The sequence below is a fragment of the Herpailurus yagouaroundi genome, unplaced genomic scaffold, assembly GCF_014898765.1.
Source record: "Herpailurus yagouaroundi ecotype Mexico unplaced genomic scaffold, PumYag 246, whole genome shotgun sequence".
Lineage (NCBI taxonomy): Eukaryota > Metazoa > Chordata > Mammalia > Carnivora > Felidae > Herpailurus > Herpailurus yagouaroundi.
This window is the reverse complement of record NW_024412463.1, coordinates 11,461,860-11,487,038: the sequence shown is the minus strand read 5'-3', so window position 1 is coordinate 11,487,038 and position 25,179 is coordinate 11,461,860. Positions and strand designations below refer to the sequence as shown.

General features: G+C 64.4%; 1 protein-coding gene across 1 annotated transcript; it reads left to right on the top strand.

Moving 5' to 3' along the window:
* The first annotated feature begins 8,843 nt into the window (after positions 1-8,843).
* Positions 8,844-23,325, top strand: RBBP8NL (RBBP8 N-terminal like). The gene is made up of 14 exons (XM_040459825.1): positions 8,844-9,066; positions 14,163-14,312; positions 15,117-15,159; positions 15,688-15,783; positions 16,069-16,181; positions 16,794-16,866; positions 17,262-17,392; positions 17,539-17,621; positions 17,838-18,004; positions 18,392-19,076; positions 19,327-19,453; positions 19,928-19,998; positions 20,163-20,292; positions 21,928-23,325. The coding sequence occupies exons 2-14, from the start codon at positions 14,252-14,254 to the stop codon at positions 22,056-22,058; spliced, it is 1,911 nt and encodes a 636-aa protein (XP_040315759.1). The 5' UTR covers positions 8,844-9,066; positions 14,163-14,251; the 3' UTR covers positions 22,059-23,325.
* Positions 23,326-25,179: the final 1,854 nt, after the last annotated feature.

Here is a 25,179-nt window from a genome sequence, read left to right as displayed (position 1 = left end):
AGTCTGTCTGGAGTCGCTGTGGGAGATTCACTGCAATCCCACTCAAATCTCAGGAAGTCACTTTATGGATATTGACAACGGACGGGAGGCCATGGACCCAGAGGAGCCAACGCAAGAGCTGGAGGGGGACTGCCCGACGTCAAGCCCACCGCGAAGCCACAGCAATCGCGCCGCCGTGTCCCGGCGGAAGAAGGCACAGACCGTGGGACAGAACAGAGCCCAGAAACAGGCCCCAGAAACCCAGTCGACGGACGTCTGACGAAGGAGCGGAGGCGACACGACGGAGCAGAGACCGTCTCTTCAACAACCGGGGCCGAACCCGCCGGCCGGCCGCCTGCAGAAAAACGCATCCAGACACGGACCTTACCCCCTTCCCGAAAATTCACTCAAAGTGGGTCACAGACTTAAAGTAAAATACGAACCCTGATCTCCTCGATGACAACCCGGGAGAAAGTCTCGGTGACCCTGGGGATGGCGACGAGCTTTCAGACACAACACCCAGACAGGATCCGAGAAGGAAAGCTGGCAAGCTGGACTGGGGTAGAATTAAAGACGTCTGCTCTCGGAATTAGAAGACAAGCCACAGGCTGGGAGACAGTATTTGCCAGAGAAACATCTGATAAAGGACTGTCATCCCAAATACCTAAAGAACTCTTAAAACATAGCAACAAAAACACAAACACAAACATGGGCCCGAGACCCAAACAGGCAGTTAAGCGTCCGACCCTTGACTTCAGCTCAGGTCATGACCCTGCGGTTCGTGGGTTCAAGCCCCAAGTCGGGCTCTGTGCGGACAACTCGGAGCCCGGAGCCCGCTTCGGATTCTGTGTCTCCCTCTCTCTCCGCCCCTCCCCTGCTCGTGCTCTGTCTCTTTCTGTCCCTCCCAAATATAAATAAATGTTAAAAAAAATAATGCACAAAATCGGCCCGGGTGGAATCTCCTGGGCAGCTCCCACCCTGGGCCAGGTGTCAGGACTGGGGGACGGCATCCTGAAGTCACCCTGCTAATCAACAGGCAGCGGTCACTGAGCCCTGCGCCCCACGAACCTGAGAAAGGGTCTGACCCATTCCGCAGCCAAGGAGGGCCGCTCCGTGGAGGTGGTGCTCAGGGCGAGACCTCGCCGATGCCCGGGACTTAGCTCGATGAGGGGGAGGGCTGCTCAGAGGGCGGGCCCGGCCCGGAGAGATCGGACCCAAGGCTGTGTGGAGGCCACTAGCCGCCCGGCTGGGAAAGCGGGAGTATCTCCGGGATGGCAGGTGGAGGACGGGGACCACCCACCCTGGCTCGGCCGGGGCCATGTGTCTGACACCCCGTCTTCCCAGCAATCTGAAGAGGTGGACACGCCGTCAGCCCCTTCCACAGATTAGCAAACAGAGGCCTCGCTGCTCAGGTCTGTGCTCGGCGCTCCAACCAGGGGCCTGCAGCAGATCGGACGGCCCTTACACAGCCCTGAGAGCGAGCACCCCGTTCCCCTCACCCCAGGCCTGTCTGTTTACCACCTGATGCCCCGTTCGTTGTGCATTTTTTCTATTAATTTTGATCTTTTAAAATATTGCATTGAGGGGCACTGGCCGGCTCAGTCGGTTGAGCGTCAGACTCAGGTCACGATCCCAGGGTGGTGGTTTTGAGCCCTGCTTTAGGCTCGGCACTGAGCGTGCAGCCTGCTTGGGATTCTGTCTCTCCCTCATTCCCTCCCCACCTCGCATGCACTCTCTCTCTCTCTCTCTCTCTCTCTCTCTCAAATAATAATTTTAAAAAGAAATTAAAGTACTGCATTGAAATATTATTAGCACTTTTCTTGACAAACTTCACACACAGCTACCATGCGATGCAGCAAGGGCCGCGTTCCACGGGGACAGAGACCCACGTCTACACGGCGCCTGTGTCTGCGTGTTCGGTGGTGTTATACGAATAGTGTTATACACTATTATACGATAGTGTTGGAATGACAAATTTCAGAAACGCAGAACAGATTCGTGGCTGTCCGGGTTTAGGGAGGCAGGCTGGGCAGAGGTGGTTATAAAGGGACAAGAGGAAAGTCACCAAAGGGTGTCGGGAACGTTCCCTGTTGACGTGGGTGGTGGGTGCAGACACCTAGGGAGAAGATAATACTGTAGAATTTAACACACGCACGCACGCACGAGCCCACGCGGGGTAACTACTGGGTCGGGGGCAACACCTTTTGTGGAAAGGACGCACAGTCCTTACAGCTGCGGGTGACCCCACAGTTATCTCAATAAACATTGTATTTATGTTTTTTTTAAGTTTATTTATTTTGAGAGAGAGAGCGTGCGCGTGAGAGCAGGGGAGGGGCAGAGAGAGAGGGAGAGAGAATCCCAAGCTGGCTACATGCTGTCAGCACAGAGCCCGACGTGGGGCTCGAACTCACGAACCGTGAGATCATGACCTGAGTTGAGATCAAGAGTTGGAAGCTTGAGCGACTGAGCCCCTCAGGCGCCCCTCAGTAAAAATTGTAATTAAAGCAACACCCAACAATGTGCGTTGTTTCTCTTGATTGTTGAGCTGGTGGACCCTGCCCCTGCCCCTGCCCCTGCCCCGTGCCATCCTCCAACCCGGCACCTCGCGTCCTCCCTCCACAGCCCAGCTCAGGGCCGGCGTGCAGCCCGCTGGCCCCGGGAGCACGCTGGCGGGGAGCCCCCCGCCAGTCCCACTTCTCATGTTTCCGCAGGGATCAGCCATGGTCATGGGCAAAAACCGAACCAAACCCCGCAACCGGAAGCAACTGGAATGTCTGGGGGGCCAACGGCTAAATCCACTGAAGATGCCCATCTTGAGGGGTGCCATTGAGCCGTTAAGGAGGATCGAGGGGCGTCGTGCTTCCAGAACTGACCAGACTTCACCTCTGACCTGCCGACCCCCAGTCTCCAGGGCAGGGCCTGGGCATCCGGCATCTACCTATCCGTGTGTCTGTCTGTCAGCCATTGATGTCCATCATCTGTCTATCTATCGATCGTCTATCTGTGTGTCTATCAATCGATATCTGTCTGTCTGTCTATGGGTCTATCGACCTACCTATCTACCTACCCATGCATATGCATCCGTCCCTCAAAGATCAATCTACCTGCCCAGCCCTCTACCTGCCCACCTGTCTGCCTATCTATCCCCTATATGCCATCTGTCATTCCTTGCCCTGTCTCTCAAACACCATAGTAGTTACACAAACGGTTGTTTTTAGCAAGAACCCATCAGGGTGTGCAGGGTATGTCGTGCTGAAGATTGTCAGGGACTCTCATCAGCTGCACAACACGAGCCTGCAGAGTCTCTGAAAGTCCTGAGGCCTTTGGCGGGCAGCACAAGGCTGCTCCCGTCGCTCCCGCCGTGAGGTCTACGTCCAGGAGAGCTGGAAACAGGCGTTCGACCGAAACCTTGGATGCGTGTTCGCGGCAGCACCATTCACGATCGCCACAAGGTGGAAACGGCCCAAACGTCCATCAGCAGGTGGCTGGATAAACAGGCCATGCCCAGCCCGACGGTGGAATACTACCCAGCCCCGAAGGAGGGACGCACTGACGCTCGCTCCAACACGGAAGGAGCTCGAAAGCTTTGTGCTCAGCGAACAAAGCAGACACGGAAGATCACGTCCCGTGAGATTCCGCTTCTGGGAAGTGTCCACACGAGGAGAGCCACGGAGACCGAAAGCGGCTTAGCTGTTGCCAGGGGACACGGCGAGCCACAGCCGACCAGCACGGGGTCCCTTCTGGGGGGCGGCGAAAATGTTCTGGAATTGAACGGCAGTGAGGGTGGCACAGAGTGGCCACGGAACTGTGCACCTTCAAGACGTTCAAGTGCACACACAGCTGGCTGCACAGAGAAAGACCTGGCAGGAAACCCTGGCGGGGCAAGCGGAGGCCGCCCTGGGGAGCGGAGAGGTGACAGCAGAGGGGACTTGGGCCTTATCTGCAGGGGGCCATCTTGTGTCTCCCGTGCTACCAAGAAAGAAGTGTAAAATCGGGTGCCTAGCGCGGAGGCCACGTGGAAGGAGGGTGGAGGGGTGCCCCCCGCTCCCAGCTGCCCAGACCAGGTCCACGCTTGCCCCCGTCGCGAGCCGCAGCCTGGCCCAAGCTGGGCGCACAGCACCCCGCCGCCGGGTCGTCGGAAGCCTGTCTGCAGCGAGGGTGGGGGCAGAGGCCCCAGATATAACCACAGGTAGCCTTGCCCCCGGAGCCCCCCCTCTACAGGGCCACATTCATAGGTGAGCCATTTATGTGGAGCCAATGCCCACACCCCCATCTATCAATCCAGCAGCACAAACAGCAGGACGGCTGGGCTTTTCAAGCTGCATTTGCAGAGGACTTTGAAGCCTTATCTCCCAGCCCTCCAGAGCCAGGGACAGAGCCTGGGGGTGCCGCCCCTCAACCCTGGGCAGGCACTGTGCCCCAGAAACCTCAGGAAGCAGGGCTGGGGGGGTCCGGGGATCCCGGCTCTGCAGCCCCCGCCCCTCAGCTGTGGGGGAGGGCTCCCTGGCCCCGAAGAGCCCTGCGCTGGGCTCTGGGAGCTGCTCCTGACCCCCTGCCGCCCCTGCACGGGTCACCGGGCCTCGGTTTCCAGCTGGTCAGTTTGCCGGGTGGCAAAGGAAGGGTCTCCGGTGTCAGTCACGTTTGCTGGGGGCCTGGGCGTCGTGCCGCCCGAGGGGGGGTGCCGCCCAGATAGTTCGTCACACCCCCGGCCCCCGGCACCCAGCACCTAGGGTTTCAGAAAGCATGGAATGAATGAATGATGAAACGAAGGAACGAATGCCAGGGTGTGATCTCATTCAATCTGCACACCTTTGTCTTTGGTTGCAGATGAGTAAACTGAGGCTCAGGCCCCCCTCCCCCCCAGCAGGAGGAGTGGGCAGGAGAGTGGCCTCCGGCTGGCCTGTTCCCTGTCCTCTCTCCTCTGTCCCCGGAGAACCTTTGCCGGCTGCTCTTCGAAGCTGCCGGCTGGCCCGCCGGTGTCTCCGGCTCGGTGCACCGGCAAGGAAGGTCCCCAGATGTCCCCGAGGGCCGCCCAGCCCAGCTGGGCCATTCCACGGGGGTCTCCTGTGTCTGCGGGCCGCTGGGACTTTCACGTTGGCCAAACGGATCCACCCTTCCCGGGCGGATGGCTGGGGAAACTGAGGCGTGAGCCAGAGTCTCCCGGTGGATCAGAGACAGCCGGCCTCAGGATCCAGGGCTCCCAACACCCAGCCCAATGGAGCAGGGAGGCGGGAAGACACGGCTTCCCGTGGCCGCCAGGTCTCTGGAAGGGGCCACGTCACCCTCTCCCCACTAACCTCCCAGCCCATTTTGACCTCATGGGCCCTCCAGGCCTCCCCACGCACATGCGCCCTCTGGCCCTGCACCTTCACCGGTGTGTCCCAGTCCTGTGTCACCGGCCCCGCCCTTTGTGAACCCCCCACTCTCCTCCCTCACGCCTCCATGGCCGCTCACGGACCCCACGCGGGGAACGTCCAGGGACAGACTTGGGCACACACAGCGGGGAGGAAGAGTTAGAGAAAGGTGGCAGAGCAGGACCCCGCCCAGGGGAGGACCCGCCCCCGGACCTGACTCTCCATCCGTGCGGAGAGGCCACATTGTGTTGGGGGCACAGGTGCTGCTCTCAGACAGAGCGGGCTCGGATCCCTCACGAGCTGGTACACCCCGCTCCCTGGCCTCGGCCTCCCCGTGAGATGGGGAGGGGGCACGAAGGGACTCTGGTCACAGCATTCGAGGACAGAGGTTGTCACCACTCCGGCGAAACGGTAGGAACAGGGGGCCCTGAGTGCAAAACGGGGGACACTTACTTGTCCCCCAGTAGCCAGCCACCACCGTGCCAACACACTGTGCAGAGTGGGGTGACAGGGTTCCCTCGGTGATGTCAGGTCCAGCTACCTACCTCCCAGAGGCGGGGGCGGGGGCTGTGTCCTCCCCGCAGCCCAGGGGCCACACCCGAAACCGGACAACGCCCGAAAGAAATCGGGCCTCGGGCGGGGCGAACAGGGACAACGAGGCTGGTGCCCAGCACGGGTGTTCTGCCCCGAGGCCGGGCTGGGGCCGTGTCCACCCAGCAGCCAGGGAAGGGGCCAGGGGCCAACGCCGCTGGGCGACCACGTGGGCGGCGGGATAGTCACACGTCCTTGCGTCGAGAGCGGTTTAGTTTCCTACAGATCGACTTTGTTCTTACAAAACGAAACCCCGCCTTGCCGCTCAGTCCAGCAATGGTCCCATGTTACCTGAAGGACGGGGGACTTCTGCCCACGGAAAACCCGCACGCGGGGGCTGACAGCGGCCGTCTTCGTGATGGCCAACACCCGGGAGCGTCCGAGAGCCCCTTCGGTGCGTGACGCGTAAGCGCCCCGTGGTCCGTCCACGCAGCGGGATTTAGGCAGCGCCAAGAAGATGGGGCGCCTGGCGGCTCGGTCTCTTGTGCCCGAGGCTTCGTTTCGGCTCAGGTTGTGATCTCGGTTTGCAAGGTGGAACCCCACACTGGGCTCTCCGCCGATGGCCAGGAGCCTGCTCGACGTGCTTCCCTCCTTCTCTCTCTCTCTGCCCCTCCTCCCCTTGGGCTAGCTCTCTCGCAAAATAAATAAATACACTTAAAAGAGAGAGCGAAACAAGCTACCAAGCCGTGAAAACACAGGGCAGAACCCTAAAGGTACATCACTACGTGCAGGAAGCCAATCCGAAAGTCTCCACGCTGACTCCACCTGGATGAGCTTCTGGCAAAGGCACAAGCTTCTGGAGGCAGTAAAGAGATCAGTGTCTGCCGGGAGAGGGATGAGTAGGAGGCACACAGGGGATTTTACGGCCGTGGAAACACTCTGTGTGACGCTAACGATATGTGTCCGAATCCGCAGCACGTGCAACAACACCAAGGGTGACCCTAATGTACTGTGGACTCTGAGGGCCATGGTGCATCCAAGCAAGTGTCCACTCTGCAGGGGGAGGGGTCTGTGGGCAATCTCTGTGCCTCCCTCTCAGTTTTGCTGGGAACCCTAAAACTCCTCTAACAAAGAAAGTCTATTAATTTAGGGGCGCCTGGGAGGCTCAGTCAGTTAAGCATCCAATTGCAGCTCAGGTCGTGATCTCACAGTTGGTGAGTTCGTTCGAGCCCCCCAGTCGGGCTCTGTGCCGAGAGCTCGGAGCCCAGAGCCCGCTTCGGATTCTGTGTCTCCCTCTGTATCTGCCCCTCCGCACTCACATTCTCTCTCTCTCTCTCTCTCAAAAATAAATAAACAAAAAATTAAAAAACAGAAAGTCTATTAAAACAAAACAACTTTATTGAGGTACACTTTGCATAACGCCGTCCCTCTGTGCCGCAGCAGCCCTTGCCCACAAGATGCTGACTTTTGTCCACATCCCTGGGTGTTAGGGGACCGTCCCTCCCCGTCACTGGCGAGCGCAGCCCGCTGACGGGTTATCCACACACCCGGGGATGCACGGTTGGGCGATCGTGAACTTGGCGGTGTGAGCGTCACAGGGTCACAAGGTTGTGGGGCGGATGTGTTTACCTTCTGGAAACTTACAGCTATTGTTTGGTTACTAACGTGGTCCGACCAGGGCCCCTGCCCACCCGCTGGCCGGCACGGGGTGCGCCTCCAGCCATCGTCACAAATTCCGCCTGGTGGAGGAGGCCCCGGCTCAGAGAGGCTGGGTGACTGGCCCAAGATGGCTCAGCTCTCCGGGGGAAGGCGGGGGAGGGGGGCGCAGAGTCAGGACTCAAACCTGGCCGAGGTGGGGGAGGGGGAGCAGGGCGCAGCCAAGCTGACCCTGGACGGCCACACGCCCACGCGAGAGAACGCACCACACGTGTGCACACGCGCAGGTGAACACGCACAAGGTGTGGGGCAGCTCACGGAGCCACGGCCAAGCACATCCGCTCACGGTCCCCACGCCCCCTCCCTCACGCGCACACACACACACAGATCCGCGCCTGGCAGCACGCGGACGCATGGGCCCCGACAGGAGGGCCGGTGGGAGGCCTTGTGCAGAGGCGTCCACAGAGCTCCAGGGTCCGTCCAGAGCCTGGGATCACCCTGGCTGACCTCCAGCCCCTTCTGAGATCCCGGGGCCCGGCCACCGCCGCCAACGGGGCCTCACCAGGGAGCAGGAAGTGCCTCCCGGGACCTCACCAGGTCTCCTGGCCTGGAGCCCGGGCCTCCTCCTCTCGCCCTGAGGTCTCCCTGAAGCGCACTCAGTGCCCCTGGGGGAGGCTGGTGCTCCTGTGGGGCCCCGAGGACGCCCGGAAGGGGTGTGGGGAGGGGAGCGTGGGGGGCGGGGGCAAGACGGGGGTGGGGGGTGGGGGCAAGGGAGCATGGAGGGGACGTGTGGAGGGGGAGCGAGGGGGTGCAGGACAAGGGGTGCAGGGGGCGCGTCATGGGGCAAGCAGAGGCCGGCCTGTTTCTGCACGAGCGTGGCCACGACGTCCCGGCACAGAGAACAAACGCAGGAGCCCCCCTCCCAGGCCCAGCCTCACCGAGAACCTCCACCTGCCCTGAGGCCCAGAGATGCCCCTGACCTGTGACACCCGGCCCTCTGGGAGCGCCCACCACGCAGGGGCTCCCCAGACACAACAGGGACACTTCCGACCACAGGTCTGGATCTCCGTCTCCTGACCTCTGGGAGGAACATGCCTGTGCCCATTATCCCGGCCATACAGACGGGAAACCGAGGCCGGAAAGGTCAGCCCGTGGGGAGCCAGGATGCGAGGCAAAAAAGGGACACCGCGGGCCTCTGGCCCCCACCCACCTCAGCCCCCTCCGCTCCCCTCCCCTCACGGCCCAGGCCCCTGGATTCTCCCTGTTAACTGGCCCCTTGGTAATTATGGGAAACAATCCCGGGTCTGTGTGGTTCAGCCCCGACCCGTTTTGCCACTTTCTGTTCGAAGGCAGAGCCCGTTTGGCAGCTTTGGGGCAGTCTCTGCCTCCTTCTGCTCAGAGAACCCAGAACCTGTCCGGCGGGTTTGGCCAAAATTGTGCCTTGTTGCCCGTGCAAGTTCACACACTGCTCACTTCTGTCTCCCTCAGGTGGGGAGCGCTGGGGCTCGGCCCGAGGTCGCTGGAGGTCGCTGCAGCGAAGGACCATGTGAGTACCTGGGGACCCCAGGGTTCACAGCTCCAACAACGGGGGAGGGAAAGGAGGGGGCTGGGGTCCCTGGGGTGCCCAGCCCCTGCTCCCTGAGCAGGAGCGGGGGGGTCGGCCGGACGGGCATTAGAGGCACAGCCACCTGCCCTGGGGCCCCTGGCCGAGGGGGCCGGGGGAGGAGGCCCAGTGGGCTTCCTGGGCAGAGGGACGGGGTGCAGAGAACTCTGGGAAGTCGTCGTCTGGTGGGGATCCAGGGGCACCAGGAATGGGCCGCTGGCCGGCACCGCATCCTGGACCTGCCCCACCGCCTGGACCCCCACAGGGCAGAGGGGTGCAGCCATGGGGGTGGGGGTTGTACGCAGCGCCACCCCCCCCCCCCGGTGCAGTGCTGGGCACCCTGGGACACTCGGCGGCCCCCGAAAAGCAGCCACAAACAGGGACGCACGTCCTGCGCAGTCTCCCTTGACCAGGCCTCGGGGAGGAAGCCCAGGAAGGCGCAGCCACAGAGGGCCAGCCCATCCTCCAGGAGTCAGGTTGCAGGGCCCGCTGTTACCTGAGCCGCAAAGCAAAACCTCAGCCCGCCAAGCAAGCGCACACCTGCCTTGTTCCCCTGAGCGTGCATGCGTGCGTGTGTGCACACGTGGGGTACGAGGCTACACGGACCTGTGTGCGTGCGTCGGCGCATGAGGCTCTCCCCGGGCCTGTGCAGGGCTGCGTGTGCGGCCAGGTGGGTGACTGAGGGCGGCACCGCGTGCGTGGGGTTTGTGTGTCGGGGTGCACAGGAAGGCGTGTTAGGATATTGTCGGGATGCTGTCGCCTCCCTGTGTGCGTGCGGGCGTCATACACGTGTGGCACAGGTGATGTTAGAAACCACCGGGCAGTGACGCCCCTCTGGGCGTAAACTGGCCCAGGAGCTATCAGGAGACCCAGGCCATGGGTTTGTGCCCTGGCTTTGTCCCTTGCAAGCTGGGGACCTCACTCTGAGCCTCAGCTTCCTCAACTATAAAATGGGGTTGCCACAGCTACTCCGTGGGTGAACGTGAGACCCAATGAGTCGTTGCACGGGAAGCTCCCGACAGGTGCCCGGCGCCCAGGCTGGCCCCTGACCGCCAGCCAGCCGCCCGGTCCCCGGAGCGCCCACCACACCCGAGGAGACCCGACAGCCTGAGGTGGCACGGCCTCTGGTGCCTCCGGGAGCCCAGGTCAAGATACATGCTCACCGTCTGTGTCAGGGACAGGGACACGGAGGCACAGCCAGGCGGGAGACTTGGCCAAAGTTGCCACGGAAGAGGCTTTGCCCGTCACCACCGAGGCCCCCCAGAGAGGGTGGATGGAGACACTGCAGCCTCTTATGCGCTCTGAGGCTCAGCCCTGAGTCTGCAGACCCGGACGCCCAGCACCTTCTCGGAAGGTCATGGGGCTCCCGTGTGTGTGTGTAGCCGGCCCTCTCCCGGGTCCTTGGCACTCTCTTCTGTGCGAGGGGGCCGGATGGCACCTCCCCTGGACACGGCCACCAAGACCCAAGGGACCCGAAGCGTCCACACACTGGACAGCTGTCCAAGGATGCAGGTGTGCACCTGGCGGAGTCTGAGGTCTCTCCCCTGAACTTGGGGCCGGGGGATCCTGCCCTCTCGCGAAGGGTCTTTGTGGCAGTGGGATGCGTGCTTGTCTGAGAGAGGAGGCGCCCCCGTACATGGCACTATCAGCCACCTGGGGGCCACGTGAGGGAGGTGCTGGTGGAGGGACAGCGGGCAGTGGACACAGGGTCTCCGTCTGCACTCAGCTGAGCACTCCACTGCCAGGTCCTCGGCTGGACGCGCATTGCCTGGACACGCGTCCTCTGGAAGGTGTCACCTGGACAGCTGTCCCTAGATAGATAGAAAGGAGCCTGCTCCTTCCGGGGGCTCAGCCCCAGCAGAGACCTTCCAGTACAGGCGTCCAGAGTGTCCACGGGCCCCGAGGAGCAGAGCTCAGGCCTCTGTCCCCACCGCACCCCGGCCAGCAACTCAGGCCACCCCCTCCTGTGCACAGGCCGCCCGGGCCCACAGACCGGGGCCCAGCCCCCCACCTGCGGGCACTCCCGGCAAAACGCGGAGCAGCTGCTGGGGAGAGCTGGCTCCAGGCAGGTGGGGACCACCTGCCTCCACCTCCCGCCCCTTCCTTAGACCCTCCCCCCTCCAGGAGAGTGGAGGCCAGGACAGGGTCTACTCCAGAAGATCGAGTCTGTCCACTCTGCCTTAGCCAGATGTGCTGTCACCTGCCCCCCCGGGGAGGTCACACAATCCCTGCAACACTGTCACCCATGAGCTGGATGGCTCTGGGCCTCTCCAAGAGAGGGGAGGAGATGAGAGGGAAGGGGAGGGGAGGGGAGGGGAGGGGAAGCTGCCGCATGATGCACCCCTTCCAGCTCTGTTTCCAGCCACTAGGACATCCTGCCCTGTGTCGCTGCTATGCCCTGCCCCCGCGTGCAAGAGACCGTCTCCTCCCATCAGGTGGGGCCTGAGGGGCCCTGAGGTGGGGGGAACAGGGTCCACCGGCCCTGCGTCGTCACCCTGGTGTCGTCGTGGGGACCCTGGCCCACCTCCCGCTCAGGCTCAGGGTGCAGGGCTGCTCCCAGGCCTATGGGCACCAGAGGCTCCCTCGGGCAGCTCCCTGTGGACCAGGCGCGGGCCTGTCTGGCAGGTCTGGGTGGAATTTCAAGCACCGCGACTCAGCCCCTGCCTGGCGCTCCTCGCCCAGCCTCGCGACGAGGCCTGAGTCTGCAGAGGGCCTGCTCACTGTGTGGCTCCGGGGGCCCTGCTGCACGATTTAAAGCCCCCCAGCCAGCACTGCGGGGCCACAGGGGAACGAGCCAGCGGTGTGTGCGGGGCAGGGCACAGCATCCACGGTTCAAACCGCAGCTCCGCTTCCTCCGGGTGGCTGGGGAGCATGACGTGATCTCTTTGGGCCTCGGTTTCCCCCTTTGGACAGCAGGCCGGGACTGGCATTAATGCCTCGCTCGAGCACTGGCCTCTCCCGGCCCCTAGAATCTCAGGTCTTGTCTCCTAACCTCACCAGGTGAGCTCCAGCCCCCAGCCTCGAGGTGGGGCCCCTCCTAAACTCTTGTCATCTCCACTCAACACGCAGCCACCGAGCAGCCACCCCCGTGCCCCTGGCCATCACTTGGGGGTGGCCCAGAGCCCAGGCGGGCCCTCAGAACAAGCTAAGGGGCCCCAGCATCCCAGCACCTGCGGCCAGCCCTGTTCAGTGGGTTCCCACAGCCAGTGCAGGCCAGCGGATGTCACCACGTCCACCGGCCGAGTCCTCCTGGTGCTTTGATGCTTGACCTCAGGTCCAAAGAGGCTGCTGAGAGCCACACTCCACGGTCCAGTCTCCCTCAGGCAGCTTCAGAAGCCTCCGGCTGGCCCCGACCCCTGGGTTCTCTTGGGGTCACAGTCAAGGACACTCCTGGATTCCACCCCCAACTCCAAGAGCTCAGAGCATCGTGCCTCTTCTGTGCTCTGTGAGCAAGAATCGGCAGTCGGGCCGGCCTTCCGGTCCGGCTCCCATCATGCGGTGGCACAGCATGACGGCCCCTGGGGGCAGCCGCCACCCCTCCCAGCAGGGACACTGGCAGTGGCACGTGGGGGTTCCCAGCGGGGGGCTGTTCGGTGGGTGTTGCTGCAAACACTCGTGTGCATATCGTCAGCGCAAACGGGATGAGACGGCACTCCCTTGGGCCGCCAGGGCAAGGACTCGGGCACAGCCTGGTGTGATGGGGCCACGGGCAGCTTTGAGCGGAGGCTTCGAGGGCCTCGAAGGGCCCAGTGCTGTGCAGAGAGTGTGTCCTCATGGGAAGGGGGGTGACTTGGGCCCCCGTGGGCATAGCAGGAGAGGGAAGGTGGGGTCTGGGTGGATGTAGGAGGCCGACAGGCGGCTGTGGGATGCCAGCAGGAGACGGGCCAGGAGCACCAGGAGCTCAGCCACCTGCTTGCGGGGTCCAACGGACCCCAGGGCTCCTTGGGCTGAAGCCCAGAAGAGGCCACCTCCCCTGGCCTGGAGGTGAGATCCAGAGGAAAAGGGTGGGGTCCGGCCCCAGGTGCACCTGGGAAGAGTCCGTTCCTTTGGAAGAGTCCGTCCGGCGGGGCCTCGTCCGTCCCGCGGGGCTGGCAGCAGCCTGGGTAAACACAGGCCAGAGTCCAGATGACCATCCACAATTACTCGGGGCGAACTCAGGGAGAAGGGGCGCTGGGGCCTCAGCACCCCTTAATACATGCACACACAGCATGGCACACACACATACAGGCACACACCACACGTGCAGTACTCGTGCACAGTACACGCACATACACGTACACACATACCACACGTGCAGTGCGCACACCACACGCACACACAGGGCGTGCACGGCGCCCCGCCTGGCCCAGGACGGAGTGCAGCCTGAACACTTGGCAGCCCAGAGCAGAGGTCTGGGTCGGAGGCCCGCACTCGCTCCAGCAACTGGCAGTGCCCCCTCCTCTCAGAGAAGCACCTGGAAGAGAGACCTTCCCAGAAGGGCTCTGCATGTTGCAACCAGCTCACGGGTTAATAGAGCATGTAATGGGTGCCGGGAGCCACTGCAGACCAGGCCTGGCCCAGCCTCCTGACCTGTGGCCCAGCCTCCCGGGCCTGGGACCAATCTGTGGCCACAAGGGCAGTGGCAGGCGAGGGGAGGTGGGGGGTGGCACGGGGACCCACGGCCCTGTGAGCCCACTCCTCCCAGCTGCCCACCCACCAGAGACCTCTGCAGGCTGCCCAGGGCCCAGAAAGGCCTGGAAGGGAGGGAGGGCAAAGGCATCCAGGCCCCAGCCCCCGGGGCCCCTCAATTCTGATCTCAGGCAGTGGACCCTCAAGGTGTGCACGGCCCAACCAAGTACCTCTGAGGACCTGTGAGGAGGAGGGGGTGGGACCAGCAGTCAGTGGGATTCCTGCCCCCTCCCCAGGACCCTGTGGCCTCTCAGTACGGGGCCCGCTTCCCTGGGCAGACGAGGCTGGTGTGTGTGTTTCTGCAGATCTGCGCCTGCATACACAGACCCTTCCCCAGCCAGAGTGACCTCTCCCCACGCCTTCCTCTACAGGCTGGGGACAGAGGGGCGGTAGAGGCCAGGGGGGGGCCATTTCCTGTACCCTGAGCACAGAGGGGCCTGGGCCAGAGCCCTCGGGAGCCATGGAGAGCTTCATGGAGTCACTGAACAGGCTGAAGGACGTCCATGAGAACGAGGTCCGGGGTGAGTGCCACGGGGGGCGGGTGTCCACAGCCCTCACCTGGGCCAGGTCGGGGTGCTCTTCCACAAACCTCCAAATCTTGCCAGACCTGGGGGCCCTGCCTTCCAGGCCCAGATGGGGAGTCCTGACCCAGAGCCCAGAGGAGGCAGGCGCCCAGCCTCAGATCAGCATCCCTGAGTGTGGCCCTGCAAGGTGTTCTCCCAAAGGGTCAGCCGACGGCAGAGCAGAAATAAAAAGCCAGGCCTCCAACAGAAAGCCAGACGCCTGGGTTGAGATGAGCCCCTCACCCAGGGCGGGGCAGGGGTGCTGGCGGCCCACAGCCGTGTGGTTGCCCACCTCCAGGGATGGATGGAGGCCCATCAAGAGCATTCCAGGGTTTAGAGCTGAAATCCTGCTCCCCGACAGGACCCCCGAGGCCAAGATCTGCCCCAGCCCACAGGCCTGTCCACTCCACCCCCCATCACGGGGCTGGGGCCAGCGTACTCCCCTCACTCTCGGCCGGCCCACAGCCCTCACACACCACCCTGAGGGCCCGAGGGGCCCGGATCTCTTCCCCGGTGACCTGGAGAGGTGGGGACTGCGTGGGCCCAAGTCAGACTCCAGCCCAGTGGCAAGGGCTTCCCCAGAGAGCGTGTTTTATTTCCACACTGGCTGTGCCCCCAGGAAACACCCCTCAAGGACTCGGCCCGGTGGGATGGCCTTGGGGAATCAGTGAGGGGGTCCAGGCAGGCGGCGGGGGTCCACAGAGGGCCCTGCCTGACAGCCAGGGACAGGGGTGACCCCCACCCCTTTCCTGGCTCCCCTAGGTCTGCAGAACAAACTCCTGGAGCTGAACTCTGAGAGATGCCGGTGAGTCAGGACAGACGCTGGCCCGGTGGGAAACCAGTGGGAAACACAATGACCACAGTCCAGGGCGCTAACGCTGCCCCCATCCAGCGATGCAGAAGGGGAAACGGAGGCTCGGGGCCGGGGGCGGGGCTGAGTCACCGGCCTCGAGTAGCTGCCGCAGCCAGGACTGGAACCTCCAAGCCCCGCCGAGCGGACAGGGGCCCTCCGGTGGGGGGGCAAGCCGTATCCGCTCGGGGCACCCAGGGCACCAACAGTGAGACCCCCAGGGCCCGCGGGGCAGGTTTTCACATCGCCACTTCACAGACGGCCGCACTTCTGTGCCACCGCCAGCAGCGCGTGGACGCGGCCGGTCACCAAGGTGGCCACGAACGCTCGCGTTTGGGCCGCTGGGCCAGCACCGCCCTCGTAAGGCCGGGCCCTACTAGCGTTCCCAGCAGGTGCACCCCGCAGGACCCGGCCCGGGACTCACCCCGGCAGGAGGGGCCTCCCGGGCAGAGCAGAACCCGCGCCTCGGCTCGCCCCCCACAGGGACGCCCAGAGGGTGGAAGAGCTCTGCACCAAGAACCATCAGCTCAGGGAGCAGCAGAAGGCGCTGAAGGAGAACGTGCGGGTCCTGGAGAACAGGTGAGTGGACAGGGGTGGGGCGGGAGGGCAAGCGGGCCGCCGGGAGGCCTCGCGCTCTGGGGGACTGAGCCAGGCGGTGCCGCCCGAGCCCTGAGCAAGAGGCACTTCCGCGGCTCCTTCTCACGCTCGGCAGAACAGGGAAGGCTTAGCCCACGTGCCGGGCCTTCCGCAGTCAGGGGAAGGCAGGGCCGCGTCCCCGGAGCAGGGCAACAAGGGCCCCAGCCCCCTCTGGGGGCCCCGGTCTCCGTCCTGAGAGCGGCCTCTTGCCCCCGCCCCACACCGCAGGCTGCGAGCTGGCCTGTGCGACCGCTGCATGGTCACCCAGGAGCTGGCCAGGAAGAAGCAGCAGGAGTTCGAGAACTCGCTCCTCCAGAACCTGCAGCACGCCGTCCTCCTCAGTGAGCCCCGCCCCTGTCACCCTGCACCTTGCTGTGCCCCACCCCGTCCTCCTCAGGGAGCCCTGGCCCGTTACCCTGCACCTCTCTGTCGCCCCCCCCAGGGGGCCCAGGGACCCCCAGGACCTGCTCGGCCTGACATGGGGGTCTCGGGGAAACAGACAGTGATACAAAAAAGCCCCAGCGGGCCCCGGCATGTCCCTCACTGGTCAGTCACCTGGGCTGGGGGTGCCCCCGACCTCGGGACGCAACCCCTCCTTCCTGTGATGAGGACAGTTCCACAGAGTCCGGAGCCCCCACCTGCCAATGAGGAGGACAAGCCGCCTGTCCCCCAGGGGGCGCCCCAGGGACAAGCTTCGTTGCGGGGGGCGGGAGGGGGGTCCCCACCACTTTTGACGGCCTCCACAGCCTGGTGCTGTTTACTCAGTAGCGTCCACCAACGCACTCACACAGCAAGCACTTACGGGGCGCCTGTGGGCTGCCAGACCCCGGGCCGAGTGCTGGAGTCACAGCTGGGAGACAGGCCAAGGAGGGGGACTTCCCTGGTGTTGTGGGGACCCTGCCTCTGCCCTGCCTCTCCTCCCCCAGTTCTTCACTGATAAACGCATTTTGCAGCCAACGAGTTGAACCGGCTGCAGGGGGAAAACGAGACGTTGAAGGAGGAGATAAAGCGGCTCCGGGGCCCACGGTGAGTGGGGGAGGTGAGCACCCACACTCCCCAAACCCCCCCCCATGGGAGGCCCCCGCCACTGGTGCAGAGAGGAGGGCACAGGACCCCGGGGGGTCCCCACAGGCCATCCCCACGGCACAGACTTCTAACCTCTCATAGTCCAACAAGTGGGGGCCTGGGGGACACCCTAGAAACTGAGCTGGGTCCCCAACACCCACGGCAGCCATCAAGGTCTTAGCCCTGCGGAGCCACGGACGGCGGAGTCTCAGGCAATGTCAAGAGCGAGTGCTTTCCTGGTCACCTGAGTGTCCCCGCAGGGGTGGCTTGTCCCCCAGGAGGGTGCGCCCTGGCCTTCCTGGTCCTGGCACCGCCCTTGCTCACCCTCCCTGTCTTTGCCTCCCCTCCGGAGTCAGGCTCAAGCCCCAATACAGGGAGGGTGCCTCAGACCCCCCCTCACCCCTACTACTCCCCTCCCCGGGCACTCGGAAGGCCGCCATCGAGAAGACATCGGGAGGCCACGAGGAGGCCGAGGACGACCATCCAGGTGGGAGTCCCCAGAGGGGAGGTACTGTGAGGGACAAGAGGCCAGAAAGCTGGGCACCACTGGGGAGCCCTCTGGCTGGAGGACGGAGCTGCCCACCCCTCTGAGTGCCTCCTAACCGGCCCTACCCACTGCTTCTCCTCCCACAGAAAAGTCCACGGGGTACAGGACGCCTCCAGTAGCCAAAATCTCCCCAAGCGCCAGCCTGCCCGAGACGCGGGCCCCAGACACGGTGAGCACGAAGGCCCCCAAGCCTGCTCCCTCTTCCAGGCAGCCCCAGGCTCTGTGCCGGGCACGGCGCCCAGCCGCACGCGGCAGGTGGGCCAGCCAGGGACTGCCGGGTGGAGGCGAGGCTCAGAGCGGGCGGCTACCTTGCCCAAAGTCACAGAGAACAAGGGCAGAGGCCGGCAGCCGCCCCCGCCCAGGCTGACGCGTCCACCCGGCGCAGAGCCCCCAGCGGATCTCCAACCAGCTGCACGGGACCATTGCCGTGGTGCGGCCTGGGTCCCAGGCATGCTCCGCCGACCGGGGCTCCACCAACGGGACACCCGCACTGCCGCTCACCGGGAGCAGCCCCCCCAGCCCACCCAATGAGCACAGCCTCCCCCTGGACAGGTGAGGCCCTGCCCGCCACCGCCACCCCAGCAGAGCGCCCGGTCTCCAAATCTGGTCCCACTTTTCAGGAGGCGGCCAGGGCAAGGGGAGGGGGGTGTGGGGGTAGCAGATGGGGACTGAGCCGCGGGAACCCTCTCGGAAGTGGTCTAAGACCGACCATCCTCAGTGTGTGAGAGCATCGTGTGGTCGGGACACAGGGGCTGGGGCCGGAGCAGGCAGCTAAGGCCGGGAAGAGAGAAAGATCTCCGTGTGCAGGTCCTTCCTCAGAGCCCCGGGCCCCAGGTCACTTCTGGCCCCTCCACGACCGTGCGCGCGGGCCTGCCTTGCGAGCTGGGGCAGCTGGGCTGTGAAATGGGGGCTAACCCAGGGCTTCTCCTCTCCCTGCAGCCTTCTGCGGGCCGCCCGGCACCCGGTCATGACCTACGAGTCCCTGAAGCGCTCCCTCCGGGCTGACCGCCTCTGCCTCCTGAACCGCCACCTGGCCCTGCACCTTCAGAGCCCCCACGGCGGCCCCCAAGTCCCCGCCTCAGCCCCCAGCGGCCCCCGGCCCCAGGGCCTGAAGGCTGGAGAGGCAGAGGCCTGGGAGGAGCCCATGGGCCCGCTGGGCCTCCCGGGGGGCCCAGTGGACATGCGACACCCTCGGCTGGAGGGACAGCAGCTGCGGGCACAGGGGCGGATGGGCAGTGCCAGGCTGAGGGGCCCGCCCCCGCCGGGGGGCACCCCACCCTCCCCACCAGTCAGCTCTGACTCAGAAGGCCCCCAGGGCGAGGCAGCCCTGTGTGGAGGGGGACACGCACAGCCCACCGGCCCAGGTAGCCCCAGGGGAAAGGAAGCCACAGCCACACAGGACTGTGTCCCAGACAAGCCCCTGGACCTCTCGGAGCGCGGCCGGGGCCGGGATGCCCCCAAGCCTCCTGACCAGCCGGGGTCACTCAGCCCCCCAGCTGCCCACACTCCCAGCCCAGAGCCGCCCCACGGAGCGGAGCCTCCTGCCCAGCCTGTACCCTGGGGACTCAGCAATGGCACCAAGGGAGCCAGAGCTCCAGAGGCAGAAGGACCCCCAAGTCCTGCGGTAAGGGGCCCACCCCTGTTCTCGTCCTCCACGCGCCTCCAACCCAGGCCCGGCATCCAGCCAGGCCCAGGCCGTGCTCCCCCCTCTTTCCGTCAGGTCGGTCCCCAGTGGCACAGCCTGGCTGCCTGATTCACGCTAGAGGCGATGCTGCCCTCCAGCTGCCGTCAGCCAGAGCCTGCTAGGCTGTGCCCAAGGCTGGGCTGGGGGCAGGGCTCAGATGAACTCAGCTGCTTCCTCGCTTCCCCCCCAGGATCCCTCCCAAGCTCTTCCAGGGCCCCATCCCAACGTGCCCTCTCCAAGCGGGACGGGAGATGAAGCTAGGGGGAGACCAAAACCTCCCCCCCGCCCACACGGGCCCGATGCTGATGGCCACCCAGGTAGGATGAGCGCCTGGGGTCAGGAGCACCTGGGCGCGGTAGTGGGACGGGAGGGGCCGTGATCAGTGGCCGCCGAGGAAGCCCGTCCTAGGGCCCAGCTCAGCCCCCTGGACCTGCCCTGCCAAACCCTGGGTCTAGGGCTTGGCACCCCAGCTGCAGTCCCAGAAAAGAGTTGGGGGCCCAGGGCAGGCACATCTCTGATCATAGGCAGTGAAGGGAAGACCATCCTAGCAATTAGGGCTGCAGGGCAGGTACCGAGCTCCCCGTCACACAGCTACCAAGCCTGGGGATAGCCCAGCAGGTGGGGCCGCGGCAGAGGGTCCCGGAGACGCTGGGAAGGTTACTCGGCCCCTCGGTGCCTCAGTGTCCTCGTCTGCAGTTGCCACTCTTAGTCTGGCCTTCTAGAAAGGCCTGTGCATCCGCTAGACTCCAGGGCCCCCCACCCCGGCCTGACCCACACCCTGCGTCCTGCAGAGCTCAGCAAGGCCCAAGTGCAGTGGCTGGAGTCGGACGACCTGGAGGAGTCAGACACCTCGGACGATGAGGTGAGGTGGATCCCCAGCCGCACGCTCCGTGGGGCGGGGCCGCTGAGCCGCCTGGGCTGCCCCAGGCTCGGGGGAGGGCCCTCGTCCTGACCACACCCCCAGGCCCTCAGGTGCGCCCAGGCTGGGGGAGGGCCCTCGTCCTGACCACACCCCCACACCCCTAGGTGGGCCGGAGCTGCGAGGTGGGGGCCAAGCCGAGCACACCGCGGGAGGGGCCCAGGTGCTTCTGCACCAAGGAGCGCGGGCAGAGCCTGCAGCAGAAGAGGAAGCGAGCCGCGGGCCCCTGGTGCAGAGGTACCGCGGGGACCGGGCCGTCAGGACGGGGTGGGGGGCAGCCGAAGCACAGCGCCCCCATCCCACCTTTGTGGCCGCTCAGAACAGAAACCAGCCCTGGCACCTCCCCCTGGCACAGGCCCCTTTGAGCAGGGACCCAGGTCAGGACAGTGTGGATCCTGGCTCTTCTCGGCCTCACTGTCCCGCCTGAGCCAGTCCCGTCACCCCGAACCTCAGTTTCCCCCCAGAACCGGCAGTTGTTGGGGGGGGGGGGGTGGCAGTAGCAGAGTGAGTGTGAGACTTCCGTGGGATAAGGCTGAGGACAGTTGTTATCACCGTCTCTGGCATCAGGGCAAAGGGGCTTCCTGGGCCACAGCAGCCCCCAAGCCCGGTGGCCCGGAAGTCCTGCTCCTCTCCTGGCCCCTCATGGCGGGGGTCTCCCGGACCCTCCTGTCCACCTTCAGAGAGGTGCATCACAGAGGGTGCGGGCCTCTGGGTGCGGAGTGTGTCTGTTCCCACTGAGGCGGTGGGGGCTGCTGGAATGTTTGCCGGGGGCGGTGCTGGGGGCCCCTCCCAGGAGAGCGCCGGAGCCGGCCGGAGGGTATCAGAACGACCTTTCACTTCCTGGTCGGGCCACAAAGGCAGCTGGGCTGAGAGCCTGTGAAAGCCTGAGCTAATAACACAGGCCGCCCTGGTGTTTGTGCAAGCAGACCGGCAGTAGGCAGGCTGGGCTGTGGCCGCCACAATGTGCCATTGTTGCCTGGAAAGTGACAGTGGCCTGTGTTTGCTCGGGCGAGCCATGGAGGAGGCCAGCACACCTGTCATATTCCAAGGCACTTCCTGCTCGGCATATTCGGAGACTGTCCTGGTGGCCACAGTCCACAGGGGTTCTTGGGTATCCACCGCGCCCTCCGCTCTGAGCCAAGTCCCATCCCCGGTCTCCTCCCTGGGCGAACCCAGGGGCTCCCAAGCCGACACCCACCCAAACCCTGCAACGCACACACTGCCCGTCAGCGAGAACGGCGGCGTCGCCCAGCTTGTGGCGGGCACCGCTTGGCTCCAGGGGCAGCGCCCTTGGGTCCCGTGCCCACGCGGAGGTTCAAGGTGGCAGATGGAATCGACTGCCTGGGGGCCTCACCACCCTGCCCAGTGACGGGGCATCACTGTTGCACAGGTGGGAAAACCAAGACCCCCAAGAGTTAATCTGCCCAAGGCCACAGGGCTGGTACGTGGGGCCAGGATTCCAACGTGGCCTATCCAACCCAGAGCCCTCGTTCCGTTAGGGCCCAGCATCTTGGCAGGACCTACCTGCGAGGGTCCCGAGGACAGACCAACTGCGCCCTAGGCCCATGGAGGCACCCCACCAGTGTCTCGGGGATTCTGAGAGCATTTCCCGAGAAGCAGGATTTCTCTAGAAGGTCCTGGGCCTTCAGCAAGGCATCGAGGCACTGGGGCCAAATGGTCTTGAGTCACACGCCTGGGGGGAGAGCCCACCCTCCAATCAGACCAGCCCCGCGCCGGTGTCTGGTGCCTCCAGGAACGCATCAGCTCCCCTTGCCCAAACACTGCCCACAGGGCCCTGGGCAAGAACCCAGCATCACTGCGAGGGGGACACAGACTGCTGCCTGCCACCTAAGCTCGGTCTACTCTCCACAGCCTCCAAGAAGCCACCCCCAGGGAGAAGGAATCCGGGGGAGCCCCTGACAGCACATGAGGGGTCCGGGAGCCCAAGGCACCCTGAGGACGGCAGCCCCCCACCAAGCAACGGCAGCCGGGAGGAGACTTAGATGCTCCCGGGGGCACCACACCCAACTGACAGCCCAGCACAAGGCAGGAGGGGACCGGGACCTGGACCATCTCCACAGGAGCTGGAAAGGCCAAGAGGGGGTCTTTCGCTGGCCACTTGGACCCCTCCATCTCCACCCATCTCAGAAATGACCAGCTAGTCCTGGCGCTCGACCCTCACCCCAGCATCTGCTCCTTTGGGGGGCAGTAGGGTTCTCAGAGGCAGGGGAGGCAGGGGTGACTCAGACTCCGGCCCAGCGCAGTCCCCACCCCTGCTGCACGTAGGCAACCCTTCCTGGGCAGTGCCCCCACTTCTGACGGTCTCAGACTCCACTGGCATCCCTGACCCCCAGGGCCCTGCGCGCCCGGCCACCCCCTCCCTGACTGGGCGGAGTGCGAGTGGTGGTCTCGGGCGCCCCCTTGTGGAAGCCTGCAAACGTGCCGGCAGTCAGGGTGTCGGGAGGCCAGCGGGCGGCAGTGGGCGCCCCACTGGAGAGGGTAACCAAGAACAAAGGTGTAAGGGATGGCATGTGCCGCTGGCAGAGTCAGGGGGTCAGCTGGGTCTCCAACTGCCTGGGCTCTTGAATGCATCCAGGCCTGGGAACAAAACCAGCCCCGTTTGCAGAGGGTACAGGGACCAGGGCAAACTCTGGGGAGGGCTGCAGGGAACAGAACAGAAAATGTGCCCCAGCCCCCACACAGAGTACCCTCCTCACTGACCGACTACTCCTGTGTCCCCAAACCACACCTGCAGGACCCCAGGGCGGCTGGGCCAGGATTGCACCCTTAGCCCTCGGGGTTACCCTCCTCCTTCAGCCATTGTCACTTTCGGAGGGTGTGTCTCAGTACCCTCTGGGGGAGGAGCTTAAACAGGCTCCCAGGCCCCATCCCAGACCCACTGAACTGGGGTCTTGGGAGCAGGCCTGCACGCGAAGTCTGAGAAGTTTGAGAGCTGCTCATTCTGGGCAAAGGCAGGATACAGGGCAATGGCTGGGCCGGGTAAGGCCTGCGACAAATTGAGGGTACAGGTCTGACAACGGGGGCACCACTCCCCCTCACTCACTGGCCTTCCCGCCTGCTGGCCCCAGAGACCAGAGGGACTAAATGCCCAAGAGGGAAGCTGGGGCGGGAGGTGCACGTCTGTGTGTGTGTGTGCGTGTGTGTGTGTGTGTGTGTGTGTGTGTGTGTGTGTGTGTGTGAAAACTCCTATTGTTAAAAGTTGCTCTGATCTGTCTGACATCAAATAAAAGCTGTGTGCAGACAAGCATGGATGGGACTGGGGAGCAAAAGATAACAGTCCTCCATCGCTCCGTCCCCCCATCACCCCCTTCTCATCTTCCTCGTCTGACATCAGCTCAACTGTTAGCTACCCGTTTGTCAGCTGCCCACCTGCCAGGGCCCCCCCTCTAGTACCACCTGGGCAGGACTGAGGGTCCACTCTGTGTCTAGGCACACCACTTCACAGCTCTGGTCTCACTCCTTCCAGGAGCCCCGCCAGTCACACACAGCGCCCCCACTTTACAGACAGAGGGGCTGAAGGTCGGGGAGGGTAAGCAGCTGACCCAGGGTGGCCCAGCTGGCAGGTGGCAGAGGAGGCCGAATCCGGAGCTCAGCCTCTTGGCTGCCCCAGTCGCCATGCTGCCCACTCCCCGCGCACCGGCAGGCAGCAGCGGCAGTGGGCACCACCCATGGGCACAGGGACTCCCCAAGAGGGACCTTCACAGGGCAGTTCTGCTGCCCGTGAGTGCCTGGCGGCCCGCGTTCGGTCCTCATTACACATTTGGTCAAGCCCCACCTTCTGCCTGACGGGAAACTGTCCGCTCCCTCCCAAGCACAGGAGAGGCCTTGAAGGCCAACTTGGGAGGGCATCGGGAAGAGGAAAGAGGACAGGCCGGACGCTGGGAGAGCCTACCTGTGATGGCAAATGAAAATCAGTGGGAGGGGACACGGCCACGGTGGGAGGTGGGTACGGGGGACTGAAGGGGGAGTGGCCGTGCAGCAGGCCCCGGCTGGGACAGGAGACTCCCTCACTCATCCTGCCCTCACACAGAAGCGCACAGCCAGGTTGCGTCTGCCCCGCCCCGCCCCTCGCCCTCCCCAGCAGGGCCTCAGAAGATTCCCTGAATCAGGGTGTGTGCCCAGCAGCTACACGCAGAGGCACTACTGGGCCAACCCACCAGCAGGTGCCCGGATCTGCAGCAGCACTGCTGACCCCGTGCTGGGATGTCCGTCGCTGAGCCTGAGTAATCCTGACAAGTACCCTGAAGTCGTCCCAGGCAGAAAGTTGGACAGAGCAGACGAGGTGGTGGCGGGACCCTGTCCCCCCGCCCCTCAAAGACACAGATGGGCTCCTGGGGGCTCCAGAGGGCAGTACCCGAGCACGAAGCCACCTGCTCTGAGGTCAGGGGCACCTGGGTACAGAATGGGAAAGTGAGGCCGAGGCACCACGAAGGCTCAGGTCACGTTGCTGCTGAGGGAACTGCAAGACCCTGCCTGAGACTGAAGGCCCAGCACTGCCCCCATCTGCGCGTGATCCCAGGCAAGTGCCTTCTCTCTTCAGACCCTCAGTCAGTGAGGGAAGCCAGGTGGCACCACCTGCCATTCCAAGGAGCCTTGGGGCTCCTCGAGGAGATGACCCTTTGCAAGCTGAAGCCCCCTCTCCTGCAGAGGGCAGGCGGCACAGCTTCGGCCCCCACACCCCAGCTCCCAGCACCGACACACACCCCAGAGGAGACAAGCGCTGGAGCCTAAAGACTCAGGCTCAACGGAGGCTGACCACGAAATCCGCAACCCAGCAAGAAGAACAGGGCGCCAGCGCCCCGAAGCTCCTGCTTCCGAAGCGGGGATTCGAACCTCAGGTGACACGGCTGCCTTGCCCGCCGCAGCAGAATTGCCTCCAGGACCCAGGGGAGCCGCCCACCGTCCTCCTCCCCCTCCCCCCAAGCCAGCGACCTCCGCGGTCCGCCCACCACGCCGTGCGGGCCAATGAAAAAGCACGACAGCGGCTCATTTGCATGCGGGGCGCCTCGGCCAATGGGCGGCGTTCGCGGGCGCGTGCGCGCAGGTGGGGCGGCAGCGGCGGGCGGCCGGCGGGCTCAGTCCGAGGATGGCCGCGGCCGCGGC

Excerpts from the sequence above, each read along its gene's own strand:
- RBBP8NL (XM_040459825.1), top strand. The coding sequence starts at position 14,252 with ATGGAGAGCTTCATGGAGTCACTGAACAGGCTGAAGGACGTCCATGAG. Across the intron at positions 15,160-15,687 it reads CTGAACTCTGAGAGATGCCG|GGACGCCCAGAGGGTGGAAG; the intron begins GTGAGTCAGGAC and ends CGCCCCCCACAG. Across the intron at positions 17,393-17,538 it reads GGCCGAGGACGACCATCCAG|AAAAGTCCACGGGGTACAGG; the intron begins GTGGGAGTCCCC and ends CTCCTCCCACAG.